Raw genomic sequence first — 17111 nt, forward strand, 5'->3', positions numbered from 1 at the left:
AAGTGATCTTTATCAAGCAGGAAAAAAACATTTTGAGGCTGTTTCCGATTTGAATATTTAAATTGTGCTTTTTAATTGTATACAACAAAGTTCAAACCTGTTGCCTCCAACAAAGTTAATCAACCTGTGCGTTATCTGAAATTAATTTCACTGTATTTTTGATATTTTATGATGTTAACTCTCAATAGCAATTGTCAAAAACATGTTATAATGCTGGTGTTATATTTTAAATTGGACTTTTTAATTTGATCTGATTCCTTAGTGGTATAATTCAATGAGACTCTTGAAGTTGATTAGCCTGGTTAACATTTTCTGCGCGGGTCTGCAGGGGTTAATAAGGCCGGGAACTTGGAGACCCCCGGGTCAGTCTCCCCCTATCTGCATAAAGCACTGTGTGAAGGCGCAGATGAGATTAAAGTCAACTTTCATCACCATTTTTAACTTTTTACACAAGTGTGTGATAGGTTTGTCGCCGTCAGCAGGATTTTTTTAGATTGCTTAGGCTATATCTTCAAGAAAAAATCGGATTAATATGCGATCTTTTCTAACCCAATTCACGGTGGAAGTTATTTAGTTTTAATCTACAATCTGTTGCATTTACACTGTTCTGACTAAAGCGTACATTGGCATATAAAAAGAATTACCAGTCCCAATCCACGTGTCAGTTTTAACTTGATACATGAGTGAAAGCGTTTTCTTTGCACGCCCGTAAATCTCAACTATTATCTACTCACTATCGATTAATTTAGCTGCATTTATCCCAATCAGCATATCTCCACTCCTGTGTTCCAGAACGTGTGCTTTGTTTTACTAACAATAATAAAGTGATTTAGTCCTTTCTTCCAGCACGAGCATGGGAAATCGTTAAAGATCCAGCTATTTGTGTGTGATCAGTAAATATTTAGTGCAGGCGACATCCTCTGTCTCGTCTTAATCGATACTGGTCCCGTTGGGCAGCGCTATTGTTGTGTGCATGCAGGCACGCTGAGCATATAGTGCTTTTATCCTCTGACTGAAGGCACAACAACTACTAATCACACAGAGGAAACTTTTAAACCCGGGAAATAAAAACTGCAGCACAATACTTTTAGAGTGTTTAATAGCAAATCAATTGTGTTAGAGTGGAACTGTTTATGCGTGGGGAAAGGTGTTCAATTTTCAACCCAGTATAGATTTACGCGAGGTTAATTGAGGCTATTATCATTTTATTATATAGGCCTTCTTATTCTCTGTATAATGTATAATTGTAAGATACGTAGCTGTAAAAAAAAAGGGTTATTGTATATTTAGTTGCTTCTTTATTTTGTATAATGAATAAATAGTCATTTTAAATTAGAATTATTAATTAGAATTAAAGCTAATTAAAATAAATTATAATATAATAACACAATAGTCAATGATAGTATTATAGGCTGTCTTTAAGGACACTGGATGTTTATTTTGCAATACAATGAAAAATGTTGGCAGGTTTTAATTACAGCTCTAATCACAGGTCTTATTGCATTTTCTAATCTCCATATCATTTCTAATATGCAGAATCTCACAATGCATGCTCGCACACTTAAAGACAGGTGTCTGTTCTGACTTCTCCCCCCCTCCATCCCCCTCCCCCCCTCCCTCTCTCCTCATAGCCCACACAAAGCAGTGGCGTACACGCGCGTTTTGCCCATAATACTGTGGGAGAGAAAAGGCGCACAGGATCTCTGCTTTGCTGTAGCCTAAAGACTTATTATTTCCAGAAGCAGTCATAAGATGTTCGGCTCCGGAGACAACTTATATTACCAATTCCTCGCTCATCAACACATGACGTGAATCAGTTGTTCTTACCGGCTCTCCAAAGTTTTTGCATGATCAGACATTTGCCAACATTTTCTAAATAAACAGCGTGCTTTTGGTGTTTGATTCCGTCTGTTGGAAAGGAAGATTTGCCCGTTCCATTCTGAGCACTGTGTCGAAAAAGAGAAGACAAAATATATTCTGAATAAGAGAAGATGCATCCCGCAACGGACGAAGCCACATATGCATTTGGTAGGTCTGTTTCTATAAGAATACAGCCTTCTGCCTCTCTATCACTATCAAATAACTTCATGAATGGGTATTTGCAAACTATTTGGGCTTAATGTGATCATCATATAAATTAACACGTGGAAAAAAAGCGTTATGACTGACTGATACGCCCGTGTTGAATGCGCACTAGAAACATCGTGTGTATACGCTACTATATGCTTTGTTTGCAGTAAAATATTTATTAAATTTCAACATATAATCCTGTCCGGTTATTTACACAATATTTAATTTAGAGCTGAGAAATATAGCACTGATACTTTTCCTATTTATCCTAATAAAGTGCGCAAAACGTACTTACCGTTTGAAGTCGGATCCTCGAGAAAAGGATACATTTCGGAGTGGTGTTTTTGCAGTCTCTTCATTTTCACAGTTTCTGTAAATGAAACCGACAAAGTAATCATGCAGACAAAATAAAATCGCCTCATTTCTTTCAGAATAAAGACATAATTGCTCTAAATACCACCGCTGGGATTGCCTAAAGTGGCAAAAAGTAAATCCAACTTTGGCAACTCTCAAAGCTTTGCCGTCCAAGTCACGTAAAACAGAATTTAAACAAACAGTCATCAGTTTAAAATGGTGCTCGTTAGTTTGGTCGATGCGGGAGAAGAGACTGAAGCAGTTTCCGTGTCGGATGGCTCCTCTAAATTGAATCTTATTTGAAGCTAAAACTTCATACGCTAGGGGGCACCCATATACTGTAATAGATCCTGGGACAATGCATGCTGCTGCTGCTGTTGCTGTTGCTGCTGCTGCTGCTGCTCTCTGTACACTGACACACAGCCAGGCTATAGGTTCATCTGCAGGGCTGTGTGAAGTTTTACCTGCAGTTCAACTTTGATCTCTAAAGTAAACCAATCTTTACCGCTGTTTAAATACAAGTCTAAAAACACATTAACCATGAGGGCATCCCCTCTGAGCAGCCACTGTCCCCGTTTTACATACTCGGCATCCCTCACTGTGTTTGCAATCATACCAAAGCAGTCGATTGTCTTTATTATAAGGTATTATCCGAGGTGTTTTTTAAAGCATGACCCAAAAAAACACTTTTATATGGTTGTTTATCAGGAAGTGGCTTTGCTTGCATCTTCACATTAATGTGCAAGGCCTTTGACCTCAAGGGACATTTTAAAAAGTAGTCCTTATTTAAAGATGTGGTAATTTCATGTTTTGATCACATAAAGAAACAGCTTTGACTTTTGAGACCCAGGTTTGGCCTCTCTGACCTGGTGTGTTGGGGATATTTGCGGCCGTGGGGGATCAGCAGTCTACAGCGGGTGGCTAGATAATGTCAGCAGCCTATCATAACATTTTTACAAGAGGTGTGGATTGTGATGAAAGGTACCTGGTGTGATTAGAAGCGCTAATAAGTATATTAGCCTGTACAAATAATGGAAGACATTTTGAGAAAAGGGGAGAAATTCACACCACATTGGTGACCCTGTTCAGCGTTTGACTTAAATATGCATAGACCAAATCAGTCTTCACATGCTGTTTTATACACAATTATCCTAAATAACATGAACACTAATGATCATGTATCATGCAGCCAGTGTCCCATTTTGTCTCTTTGTGTTCTTAAATGTGTATGATGCAATATTATATTCACATAACTAAAGGACAAATATTAGGGCACATTAAATAGTTGTATTATAATGACAAAAATATCATGTGCAGAAGGTGCACCTGTGTCTCGGGGACAAAGTCTCTTTACATATTCCAGTATTGTAAAAATCTGCAGATATACTGTAAAACGATACGACGCAATGAATGGAATTAAGGTTGTGTGTTATTTCTTCATGCAATTGATAGTGGTTTACAGGGAATTTGAGTATTTTCTAAGTCTGGACGATCTGAGTGACTAAAAAAATATTATTTTTCCTGAAAACCGTCTCGTTTTAGGACCAAGCGGCCCTCTCGACCTCCACGCTGGCTCTGGCAAGGTACCAAGTAGCACAAGTGCCGACTAGCCAATGGGGTTGAGGGGGAGGTCCCTGAGCTCTGACCAGTCAAACACACTCTCCTTCCTTATATGGCAGCAGATCTCCATGGTAACGTGTGCTAAGTTGCAGCAGTCGTGTCAAAGTTCACTATATAGAGAGCTCAGTGAGCTGATCAGAGAGAAAGCATTCTGCCAGCCCGTCTCCTACCAATCGCAAATCACTTCCTAACCTCCGCCTTTTTAACATATTTGATCACTTTGATTCTCGACTGCTTTTTCCTATTATTTTCCACTGCACGAAGGAGGTTTGTGGGTTGTGATCTTTGTTTTTGTGGTTTTTGTTTTTTAGTGCTTTCAGCCTTTTTTGGGAAGAGTTGTCTTCACCGTCCAGGCTCTCCAAAAACATTGGCTTCTGCTGCGCGCTTGCTGGCGCTACCTCACATCAAGAAAAGGAAGAAGACGCATTTTTTTTTACCCAGTTGGTGATTTTCTTCAAGACTTGTGCTGGAACTTGATAGTAGAGCTGTGCTTCGGTGTGCTCACTATTGTTTTATGCTGCTGCAGACACAGTCCTACCCACCAGCTGCTCCATCATTCTCTGAATAGTCCATGCTACCTCGGTTGATCATTTTTAATATTTAGCCTACATTTCCCATTGATGGGTGTACTGGATGGCTGACTGTAAGCGCCCCTGGACTTGGCCTTTAAGCGCAAGGCAGCGACTCAGCTCGCCATCGCATCAGTTTTGAAATCGTTCTTCGTTACGTCTCCAACAGCAATAAATCGACAGTTTTCGGGAGATTTTGATTGGATTCAACGTAGGCTAGATTTGACATTTTGTGTGTCCGGCTGTTAATCACAGTTTACTGCGTTTCTTTGAGACATTATTCACCGCGACACCAAAACGGCAGACAAAAAGTTTCTTTACGTTGACTGATAGATATGGCAATGGTAGTGTGGAGAGGCTCCCAGGACGATGTGGCTGACACCCAAGGCACCCTTTCCTCGCAAACCCAAGGAGGACTATCCCTTCCCACCCCTCAACCAGGCCAGTTAAATCTGACAGCCTCTCAGGTCGCCCCTCCGACCCCTCAGACTCCGGTCCAAGGACCCCCGAACAACACACAGTCCACGCCGACGAACCAGACGACGCAGCAGTCGGAGAAGCAGTCACAGCACATCGAGTGTGTGGTCTGTGGGGATAAATCCAGTGGCAAACACTATGGCCAGTTTACTTGCGAGGGGTGCAAAAGCTTCTTCAAACGGAGCGTACGACGGAACCTCACTTACACTTGCCGTGCCAACAGGAATTGTCCAATTGACCAACACCACCGCAATCAGTGTCAGTACTGCCGCCTCAAAAAATGCCTCAAAGTCGGCATGAGACGGGAAGGTATTGGGACTTTATGTTTCTCATTTATATGCGTGAGTGTGTGTGTAAGTGTGCTTGTGCTTTTCCAGACATGAAACCATGTAATGTCGCCCCCGTTGCATGTTCTCCCTCCCGACTCTTCCCTCCCAGGCTGTGCGGCAGCAGCTCGCCATGGAGCGGCTCTCTGCTGTGCTGGAGCCGGGGCTCGCCGGGTCTTCGTTTAGCCGCTCTATTATTGTATCCAGCTCCAGCGCATTATAGCTTTGCATCTCACAAATGCGATCCGACCCCTGGCCGAGTAAGGGCTATCGAATATATATTTAGACAAAGCGTAGACTGTAGATTTGTACTGAATAGATGAAACAATATATCCTTCTGCGCTATTATGGCGAGTACCGAATTAAGAGATAGCGTGTTCCGGCTACATCTCTCGCGCATGTTCAGGGAGTCTGAAGCTGGACATCAGCTTGAATCATGCACACAAAGCCTCCGTTTAACCTTAAGAATGTATTTGAATATGTCGAATATAGGCCTGTATTTATGGCAAAACAAGATGAATTGCTAAGTAGGTTAAGGGTTAAACATGCAAGGTCTCTCTTGCCCTCTTTGTGTTCCTTCACAGCCAGCTCATGTTGCTGTCGCCGAATAACATCATTTTAAGGATAGACATATCCATATGTGCAAAACGTGTTTTAAAGCGTGTGTTTCACAATGATTTGTCTCACTACAGTGTCATTATCTAAGCCACCTTTTAAAACTCATTAGCAATAATACGATGTGTGTATGAGTGTGTTGTGATGTTGTACTGCAAACATGTTTTGTGTCATTTATTTTCTTGATGCTTGTTCTCGATTCAGCCCTGCTAAATGTATAATATCTGAAAGCTATGGCCAGCATGATATAGTGTGATGATTTGTAGAATTCAGGCTTCAATATCTGTAGTTTCTCTTTTTACTGCAGCCGTGCAAAGGGGACGGGTGCCACCCACACAGCCACACCACGGTCAGTTCGCCTTGACAAATGGAGACCCACTGCACTGCCATTCCTACTTATCCGGATATATCTCTCTTCTGTTGAGAGCGGAGCCCTACCCGACGTCCCGGTATGGCAGTCAGTGCATGCAGCCCAACAACATCATGGGCATCGAGAACATTTGTGAACTAGCAGCCAGGATGCTCTTCAGCGCCGTGGAGTGGGCCAGGAATATTCCCTTCTTTCCAGACCTTCAGATCACAGACCAGGTGGCTCTGCTGAGGTTGACGTGGAGTGAGTTATTTGTGCTCAACGCAGCGCAGTGCTCCATGCCCCTGCATGTGGCTCCTCTCCTGGCGGCGGCTGGCCTTCACGCCTCCCCCATGTCTGCGGACAGAGTGGTGGCCTTTATGGACCACATTAGGATCTTCCAGGAACAAGTGGAGAAGCTCAAAGCTTTGCACGTTGACTCTGCTGAATATAGCTGCTTAAAGGCAATTGTGCTCTTCACCACAGGTAAGACAATAGACTGGCACACTCCAAGTAAAGTCCGTGTGATTGTCACTAACATGCTCACTGACATCAGCTAAATCAACGCTGACCTAAATATACCCACACTGGCTATAGAGGTGGTTGTTTGTCTTAGATAAACATCCTGCTTAAATGCAAACATGTGCTGCCTTCATGGTCAAAGGCTTTTGAACATAGGATTGGAGCTCCTTAAATATAAAAGCACGTGATTAATAAACTCATGTAATAGACACAAACACAGAAATATACTGAAAATCTTAAAAAGCATTTTTATTAAATCAAATGAACAACAAAACAGAGGAGAGTGACTGAAAAATTAGAGGATAATATCGAGTTAAATAAAACCGGTAACTTCAAAATAATTACTTTAAGCATCATAAAATCGAGCTATTAACACTTTTGCAAAACCAATACCTTGCAGTTGAATTGTTACACTCTGACTTAATTTTTATTTTTCCGCCATTTATCAATGTGTGTATACCCCACGTCTTGTTTGTAGGGAATGACAGATATAAATGATGTCAGGCTCCGAGGGGGAGGGGAATAGAAAAAGAAAGACAAGCCTAATGTCCCATTTGCACACAGTAAAAGCAAAGCGCAGGTTTCAACGCTCTCGTGTCATTTAGGGGACAGGCATGTCCGAGGGAAAACATGTAGAAGCCATGCAAACCCTGTAATTGCAAATATGTCAGATTGTAACAATATTGTGTGATATTAAGCAGACAGGAGGGGCGGCGTACATTTTTATTTTGCAGAACATTTTTTGGGATTCAAGGCGTCTCTGGACTTGCTCCAGAACTAGGTCATGACCCAAACTTCCTAGCTATTTTGTTACATTAGCTCCACCATTAAAGAGGGAAATAAAAAAATCCGTGCGAAAGAGATTTACAGGGTTTCACCGTAGAGTGAGTGCACGCCTTTGAAATGATATCATACCTGCAAGCCATCAGCCTCTGTATTTCATTTAGCTAACCATTGTTCTCGTGATGGTGTGTAAAGCTATTCTAAAAAAACACATCTCAGGTAGGCTAATTTATTTTGTATTATTAAGCCTTGATAGGGCCACGATGGCTTAATTTGTCAGCTCCATGCCTGAGACCCAGATGCTTGTTTTGTAGCTTGAATGACACGCATTTGCTACTTTGGTGGTTGTTTTCATGCATACACTTTACAAAGTTAACCAATGCGCGTACAAGCGTTTTTTGGCACATAATCATCAGCCGCCCACATGCAGCAGCAAAGATAGTGATTATGCGTCTCTGGTGGTATAGTATGACGGCAACTCCGTAGGCTATGGGCCCCTTTTTCCAAGCTAAATCTCTGCTCACTAAAGGTCAGTAGGTCTCCCTGTCTTTCCCTCTCCCCCCCTCCTCCTCTCCTCCTCGCTCTGCCTCTGACAGTGAAACACAGGCCCATCTAAAACGCAGTCTTTGGCTATGAATATGCTTAATTATTTAGCTCACTTTTAAGTGGCTTTATCGAGGGAAATAACCGAGGTATAGTAGTGATAAAAGGAGGAGCCCAGGAGTCAGATAGTGGCAAAGTGAAACTCAAAATAAAAAAACATAGCAAATAGTTCAAGTATTTTATATATATATCTATTTTAAATATTTCAAAAATTATATAATTGTTTAATTAATAAAACTCAGTTCATAGTGCATAGTTATATATTTGTAGTTGTGCCCTGATAATAATTTGTCATGCGGAATGTTTGTACAAGAACAATTGTTTTAATACAAATATTTGCAGTAGTAACACACAGAACAATCATCTAAACAAATTCTCTGCACTTTTAGTAGAAAGGGATAAAATGATTTCCTAAACATTTCTTTTTCTTTTAAATGTGACAGGCTATCAATCTCCGCCTGTATATCGCCACAGTGGGGGAAAGCTCCTCGTGAGAGAAACACTTTAGGTCACACTTTATTAATGTTTATTTGCTTTCCCCCTCCCAGATGCTTGTGGCCTCTCAGATGTGGCCCATGTGGAAAGTTTGCAGGAGAAGTCCCAGTGCGCCCTGGAGGAATATGTCCGGAGCCAGTACCCCAACCAGCCCACACGGTTTGGGAAGTTGTTACTCCGCTTGCCTTCGCTCCGCACAGTCTCTTCCTCGGTCATAGAACAATTATTTTTCGTCCGATTGGTAGGTAAAACCCCAATTGAAACTCTCATCAGGGATATGTTGCTTTCGGGGAGCAGTTTTAACTGGCCTTACATGTCAATTCAGTAAACCAAGAAGGAGACGAACAAACAAAAGGTGGGGTTGGGGGGCTGCGAGACTACAATGATTATAGCTGCTTTTGTGGAAAAACCAACCGGCTGTTACACGGGGCTGGCTTTCATGAAGAAAGACATTGACGTAAATGACTGTGAATTCCCCCCTACTCCAAAAAAATTGAGACATCCACTGAACTTTCAAAATGGCAGATACAAGCTCCCAGTGTTCATGCAGAACAACCTGCTTCGATTCATTTTTTTTAATGAAAGAAGAAAATGAGAAAAAAAGGGAAAGGGATTTTGTTTATCCTTATAAGGAAATTTAAGTATTAAGTGCATTTAAAAATGATGATTTGGGTAAAAGAAAAAAAAAACAGGAGAAAAGGGAAAATACGAAAACGTGAATTTCCTTTTCTCAAATGACTTGTCCTGTGTCCATGTATAGCTGTGTTTTGTACTTTCTTTGTTCCTCCTTTCTGGTTTCAAACCGGCCTATGTGATTTCTGTAGTACAGGTGGTGTTATTTTCTAAGACAATGATTTATTTTGAAAAGGTGTACAAAAAAAAGTTCTAAAAAGAATTAAAACCACAGCAATAGTTTAGGCTTATAATCTAGGCTTAATGCTGCAAGCGCACTTATATTCTAAGGATGACCAATACCATCTTGGGAAAAGGAAGTTTCTTTGGACTTCATGTTCAACTTTATGACCCAGCAAAAACATTTTGCTCTTTATTAATATGAAGTTACAGGATCCACTTTGTTTTCCAAAGTATTTGCTGAAAAGTCTTCCCCATTTCATCCAGCTTTGAATATTTGGCATTAGTTCCCCAATTGGTTAAATACAAATAAATCCTACAATTTGCCTATCCTGCTGTAAAAAAGGTATTAGAGGCAGGTTGCTCTAAATGCATTATATTTGCATTTAAGGCTGTTTGCAGTGGCTCAAACTGCACTGAAGGCATACCTGACTTGTTAAAAAAATTGGAGAGGTCAAGGGGTCATAAAAGTTTGAAGCCTAGCCAGAGTAGTGTTTAATAGCAGTATTATTAAAGCGTCCCTGAAATGTCACCCTTTATTCACTTCAAGCATTAAGTGCCTGACAAGCATGATGTGATTTCTTATCAAAACGTTGTTAAGTAAGCCTACAGCATTTTTGGGGGAACTCAATTAGATTTGAAACTTCAATCGTGTATTTCACTTGAGAAACACTGATTAGAGGCAGTATTCTTGTAAATATAGGTCAATTCATTTCAACAAGTTTTTCCTTTATACAAAGTATATGTGATTAAGAAAAATCTGTGGTTGCCATTTTTTTTTTCTCGGTAATACAACGTTTTCAAAATTGAGTGGCAGACTTAGCTAGTAGCACTGAAAGTTATGTTTTTAATGTATATACATATTACTACAAATGTTTTCTTTTTCATGTATATTTAGACTGTGAATGCATGGCCACAGGTCGCTAACCTATTTTACCTTTGATATATAAATGTAAATGTTTTCTCTCTCTTTTTTGACTGTATAGATATAATCTGTGCATTCAGTACACTAGCCCTTGTATTTAAAGAAACAAAAAAGAAAAGAAACGACGTTCATTATTAGGCTACAGACTTAAACAGGGTGAGCAGGTTATGGAAAAGGAGTCGATATTTTAACTTTAGTGTTATTGCTCCTTTGGTCTTTGACAGGTGCCGTGGTGTGCGTGAGCGTGTGTGCGCGAGAGCGTGTGCGTGCGTGTGTGTATTTGGAAGCTAGCAATTTTGTCCTTGTTTTGAGGCTTTTCTTCAACACACACAAAAACAACATGTTGTGGTTGAATTAAAAGGGATCACTGATTGAACACTGATCTTTGGCTGTTCGTGGCCACATATGGACCAGAGAATGATACATGATTGTAATTATGAACAGTTTAAACTGACCCACGTTTTTATATAAATATATAAAAATATATGACTGCAGGGTATTGATAACGTATAGATACTTTTTTTATGATTATTATTATTATTATTAATTGCAAGTGATATATGTGAGTGTGTGTGAAAGTTTATAGTTGAACACAATTCTTGTTTGTTTGTGTTAGCTTATTGTAAACAAGCATTCTGCTGTAAATTTGTTCTTGGTATTAAATTATAATTTATGAATTTGAAAACTCAAGTTTTTCCATGTTTTTTTACTTCCCCAACGCGCCTGTGAACTTGTCCTTGTGTGTGCGTGTGTTTATGTGCGTGTGGTGTGTGTGGTCGGCTGGAGGGGGGTGTGTGTGGAGTCAATTTGCTATGGCAGGATGTTGCCCTTTTGCCCTATGAAAGTGATTAATGAATTACAAAATAATTAATCAATCAGCCAACAGGTTCGCTCAACGCCTTTACTTTTTGCTACAAGTTTCAGATTATTTTCTATAAAAAGGCTGATCAGTAATTTGGCAAACTGCTTTGAATATAATGAATTTAAGGCGGATGTCAGTCGCACTTGAGAAACGGGATACAACAGTAGTAATAAGGCGCCCTGCCTCAACAGATAATAACATTTCACAACGGTATAGCCCCTCCTCACGCATAGTGGGAAATACCCAACTCGCCTTATTTGTGTTTCACCTTTGGACGCTCACATAATAGCTATTAATGGCATGAATTTATACAGTAGAAATATTAGCATCCAAATAATTTAAGGTATATCGGTAGGAATAAAGAATAATCAGACAATCAAAATGTTCTCTCATGACATAAATGGCAGTCTGCGTTATTAATGTCTACATAGGCTACGTATTTCCAACTGCGCTGAGCCTCATACACATCAACGCGCTACGCATTTAACTTAAAAAAAAAATGAAACTTGTGATTAGCCAAAAAGTGAATTTGATGGTTAAAATGTCAATTATATGCGAGGGGGCTGTTTTGATGTTGTAGGCAAGACCTCGCCTTTCATTAATTATCAGTAGTATTGGTTTAGTCGAGAGTTAGCCCTGAAATAGAATTATCCTTGTTGCATAGAGGCTTAATCAGGATGGGTGCAAGCCAACTTCACCACGGTTTCTGCTGCTGCTGCTGCTGCTGCTGCTGCTGATGTGTGTGTGGATGTTTGTGTGTGGGTGTGTGGTTTGTTGCTGTTGATAATGATGAAAATGATGATTATGATGTGATGCTGATGGTCTTTTATCCTCGGCGTCTTGCTGAAAGCGCTATTTATCCACACAGTGCTGCTCTCACTGCGTGTCCAGCCAAACTGTCTCTGAGGTATATTACACTGAGGCCACTCTAAGCCCCACACTGATAATTAAACATACACATCCCACACCAGTGAGCCAATATGATATTATTGGACCAAGTATTTACAGTACAACCATAAAGGAAAGGAAAAACTGTCCACCAGCCTTTAAATTTGACGTGGGTTGGAATCAGTAAAACCCACATTATAGAGGTTTAGATGGATCTCCACACTGACCGGGCTGATGTTAGTTGACAAAGCGTGATGTATATGCTGGATTCTATAACGTGTACTTCTGCTCGTTTATTAGCAATGGACAACAAAACTAATGAGGTGTAACTCGCCGTGACGTCACTTTTATTTACGTCTGTCTGACGTGGGAACTTTTTGACACACGAGCTGGTAGCCCTATAGCACCCCCCGCCCTCTCTCTCAATATAAATGCTACAGGCTGCGGGGCATGTGCGGAGCCGGTGCGTGTGTGCAGGAAAGTCGGTGCTGATGGCCGGCGTTTGTTGGGCTTTACGCTCTGAAGCTGAGAACTTATTCAGGGCTCCCGGGCTATTTGTTTAATAACATAAGAATATGGTTTGCTGTGTCGGTTCTCCTCTTTATATTTCACACACATACATACGTGCACAGTTAAGCAACAAATATGCACATTATTTGCACATGGGCACTATTACTATGACAAATTAGCCCATGCAGCATGCGTTGTAGTGTAGGCCTATATACAGGCTAGGACAACGCATTTACAATGTATTCTACAAGTCAAACGTTTAGCTGGATTGGCCACATGTTCACTTTGTTAGAACACTTACGTTCATGAAAAAAAATCATACTCATTATTTTTATTTCTAAAATGTTTAGCTAATATTATAATTTTAATGTTTACCGTTTTTCTTTTCTAATAAATTGGTGATAACACAATAAAAAGCCTTAATCAACAACATTTAGTTTTTTTCTCTTTTTTTTGTTTTAAAAATAATTTCTTATACTATTGTTTAATGTATATTTAAATCATTGTATTCGTCTAAAAATGATTTCACTTCATCGTTGGCCATTAAAATAAACTCCCCTTCACCTCTTAGTGCACCAGGCATACTGCATTCTGCCCATAAATGTAAGAAAAGTGTGCCATCTACCCGCTAACCCCGGAACTGTAGCTCGGAGACCTCGGAGACCTCGGCTCACTTTAACACAAAGGGAAAAGCGCCTCCTCGCACAACCACGACAGCAGCTGCCGACTGCTATTAGGCTGTAACTTTACAAGTAATGTGTGTTTTAAGCACCTGTCATCCACTCTGTATCCCACTGCGTCTGTGTGTGAGTACAGGATATGGTGCAGGGACACCTCTGCCGAGAGGAGATTCCACATGTGATGTTACATGACCAGAAGGATCAAAGGTTACATAAAAAGTCAGGAATCTATTTTGGAAGCTTGTATTAAAATAAAATAACATTAAGAGATAACTCTGAATTTCCTCTAAATTGTTGCACATCCAATATGACCCCCGGCTATAATTGGAGCAAAAAAACATGATCATGTTGTTGACAACATCAGTGCTTTTTTAGTCCCTTGGTATTGGCTATAATCGGGTTTTAAAGTTGTAGAAAAAAATATTACAGGCACTCCTGAGAGCGTGAAGTGTACAGACACAACACACCGGCCACATATTAAACTAGGGATCATTATAGCCCTCTTCACAAGAATATTAGTATACTACAGGATTTTTCCTTGACCAAAACTTTCCTCTTCGTTGACTTTTCATTATCGAGAGAAGAAAAAATTGAGGAAAAAAAATCTGAAAGAAGGTCCAATCAACACCAACATGGCAAAGTTCAGTGGAGAAAAAAAGAAGAAAAAACAGGGCGAGACTTTCAAAAGGGGCGCAGCGCTTTGTGGTGATATACATGGGGAGATAAAGACAACTGCAGCATGTAGTGGGAATATACCCCATGTTGAATTTCCTCCCTTTTTGAGGAGGTTATTTCGGTTTCCTTTCAACCTAACCGCGCTCACGGTGAGCCTATCTCAATGCCAGTGGAGCAGCCAACATTTCCTATGATAGCTTGAATATTGTACGACAAATAAATTCAGAATCAAGCTACAATTTGGCCCCTGAGTGAACATAACGTGTACCTATATTGTATTATATTTAATGTGAATTTATAGCTGAAAGATTACCACATCTCCCGGAGACGCTGGACAGTAGCTAAGGGTGGAAATCAAATGGTGCGTTATATCAGGGAGCAGCTTTTTTTTAAGCATGCAGTTTGATTTCTCTTAATGTCCACGATCACACACGTAGAGGGGAGAGTGGTCAGCAGAGGGATGAAGGGAAAAGACCGCAAACACTCTCCTGGATATCAGACAGGCGCCTCAGCCTCCCCAAACCCTAACGCATTATTTCATCAGGACTACTTCATAGGTATTGATCCATATAGGCCTACATCTTCTATCGATTTGTTTCTCGGGGTACATAGATACTTTATTAAGATCCCCATTAGGCACACCGCAGTGTTGTCAGTCGTCCAGGGGTCGCAGTATTAATGTTACAGGCTCGTCACTCTCAAGCAGTTTGAAGAAGGACCCTGAATGTGACCACAGTGAAGCTTTTACGCACGCATTAAGTTAGAGATCACATGCGTGGTTTGGAGGCCTCACTGCGTGGGTTTGGGTCACCCAGAAATGCCTGATTAAGACATCTTAATTGACAATGTCAACTGTGCTGGTCTGTTTACTCATCTCTCCCCTCTGTGCTCTCATGTGAGTGTGCATAGGTGCCTTCCTCTATTAGACATTAGTTTATGCGGGTGTAAAATGCCGCATAAATTTCAAAAAATAAGAACTAAATGTTTAATCAATTTTGCATTAATGAGGTGGGCAGGCCTGCCATGCTTCGCTCCTGTCAATCCACACTGATTTGCTGTTTCTCCCTGTAAATAGTGCGTGGGGGCGAGCGTGCGTGTGGTTGACCAAAACTTGAAACACGAACTTGGCGAAGCCCCCGCAAACTGTGAAATTGCTTTGGCGTAATTATGGTCGAAGCTGGTGGTATAACTGAATGTGCTTAACAAAACGTACTCACACCCTGAGCGTTTTCTCTCGTCCAGTCTCCATCATCGTCATCATCACTCGCATTGTCATCAGCATCATCATCATCAGCATCAGCATCATTTTCACCAACACAAAGTTTGAAAGATATTTTAAGCGTTTTCTTTACCTGTGAACAGGTGAAGAAATATCATTCAAAATGTTCCTATAAATTAATAGAAAGCTCCTCGTGTAGGGTGCACATTCATGCCGATTGTGTTCAGTTTACCAAAATATCTTATCATTAGAATTGTTTTCCACCACAGCCCCGAGACGTCTCATTTCGGCTGCTTGTTTCCTTGCAGTTGCACATGTTCCTCTCCTCGGTTAAATGGCTCAGAGGGAGCGCCTGACATTTCTGCAGGGTTTCAGGATCCTCCTGAAGATATATTAAACGCTGAAGAGACAAAGACTTGCATACAGTTTTTACTTAGTGTTTGGCTGCATCTTTAGGCATTATTTATTTGCGAGGATTTGACCTACAGGCCTTAATTGTTATGAAAATGGATAGTTTTTTTTTGTATTCTGGTTTGGTCGAAAAATATTTCTTAATGTTGCATCGTAGCCTAGATCATAAACATTTACAAACAAATAAATACAATTTATGATCTTTCATTCAACGGCCACACAGTCAGTTCGCAGGAAATCTCCAGAACTCGTATAGGCTAATGCAGGTTTTTGATACTCCTAGTTCCCCCAAACAAATGACGCTTAGTCCGCATTATATTAAACGTTTATTTTTTCATTTTCAAAACAACCTAAGTGGGCATTGTGAAGACAATACGTGTGAGACCAACTGTTCTCTTGCCCTCATGTCCGGGATCTTCGCTGCCATACCTTCTCGTGTCAGCAGCGCACAGGCTCTGCTTTAGCCTCTGATACCGCTTGATAATATTTTTTGTCACAGGGACACACATCTGACATTTCCCGTAGCTTGATGGGATTTGGTCCACACTGTCTATAAACAGACAGCAGAAATCCGGGCTCACTAAATTTAAACATCCTGTAAATGCGCAATTGCAAACCAATCATGACCCACAAGAGAAATTAAATTATTCCTCTGATTTCCTGAGGATTTTGTTTATCTCCCTCTGTGACCCCGGAACGTCCCGGGACCTCAGATTTGGGAACTAGTTTATGTGTGATCATTTTTGTTGAATTAGATTCAGTAGAATGACAGTAGGCCTACTTCTCAAGTTGCTGGGGACGCGCTGTACACCCCCCTGCACCCCAACCCCCTCCCCTTACTGACCCCCGCAGGTCCCGGGCCCCGCTCCGGGACCCCCTGCACTAATGAACAGCGATAACACATATAACTGGTGGCCGCCAAAAGACAGCAGCATGCAGGCTGTTGTCATAGCTGGCTATGCACACAGAAATCGGTCAACCTTATGAAAGGACAAATCTTCACGGAGGGTCTCACCAGCAGAAGAAGAGTGCAGGAGTGTCTGCCCACAACAGCGAGATGGCGCTATTCTGCACATTTAACCTCAGCTGTGCTCCGGTGCCCCGGCTGGCTCTGTGTGTCTCACCGGGTACTGTCTGATTTTCTTTTGCGAAATAGCTCGATCTAATTAAAAATATATATATATATTTTTAGAAAAAAAACAAAGTCAGTGTGGAACTGCTCATAATTTGAGCTGGGAACTTCACAAAGGATATTTTACTAACCATTTTAATTGATATTGTGCAATCACATTGTGGAAGAACTTAA

At 40.8% G+C, this 17111-nt stretch overlaps 1 protein-coding gene across 2 annotated transcripts; it reads left to right on the plus strand.

Moving 5' to 3' along the window:
- Positions 1-4145: 4145 nt before the first annotated feature.
- nr2f2 (nuclear receptor subfamily 2, group F, member 2) lies at positions 4146-11250 on the plus strand. Of its 2 annotated transcripts, none has more exons than XM_063905316.1 (3): positions 4146-5399; positions 6321-6866; positions 8837-11250. In XM_063905316.1, exons 1-3 carry the CDS (start codon positions 4949-4951, stop codon positions 9109-9111), a joined length of 1272 nt encoding a protein of 423 aa, XP_063761386.1. In that variant the 5' UTR covers positions 4146-4948; the 3' UTR covers positions 9112-11250. The 2 variants fall into 2 exon arrangements, with proteins under 2 accessions (XP_063761386.1, XP_063761392.1); XM_063905322.1 differs by having other exon boundaries at positions 4147-5399; positions 6339-6866.
- Positions 11251-17111: the final 5861 nt, after the last annotated feature.

This window comes from Eleginops maclovinus, chromosome 2, assembly GCF_036324505.1.
Source record: "Eleginops maclovinus isolate JMC-PN-2008 ecotype Puerto Natales chromosome 2, JC_Emac_rtc_rv5, whole genome shotgun sequence".
Taxonomy (NCBI): Eukaryota; Metazoa; Chordata; class Actinopteri; order Perciformes; family Eleginopidae; genus Eleginops; species Eleginops maclovinus.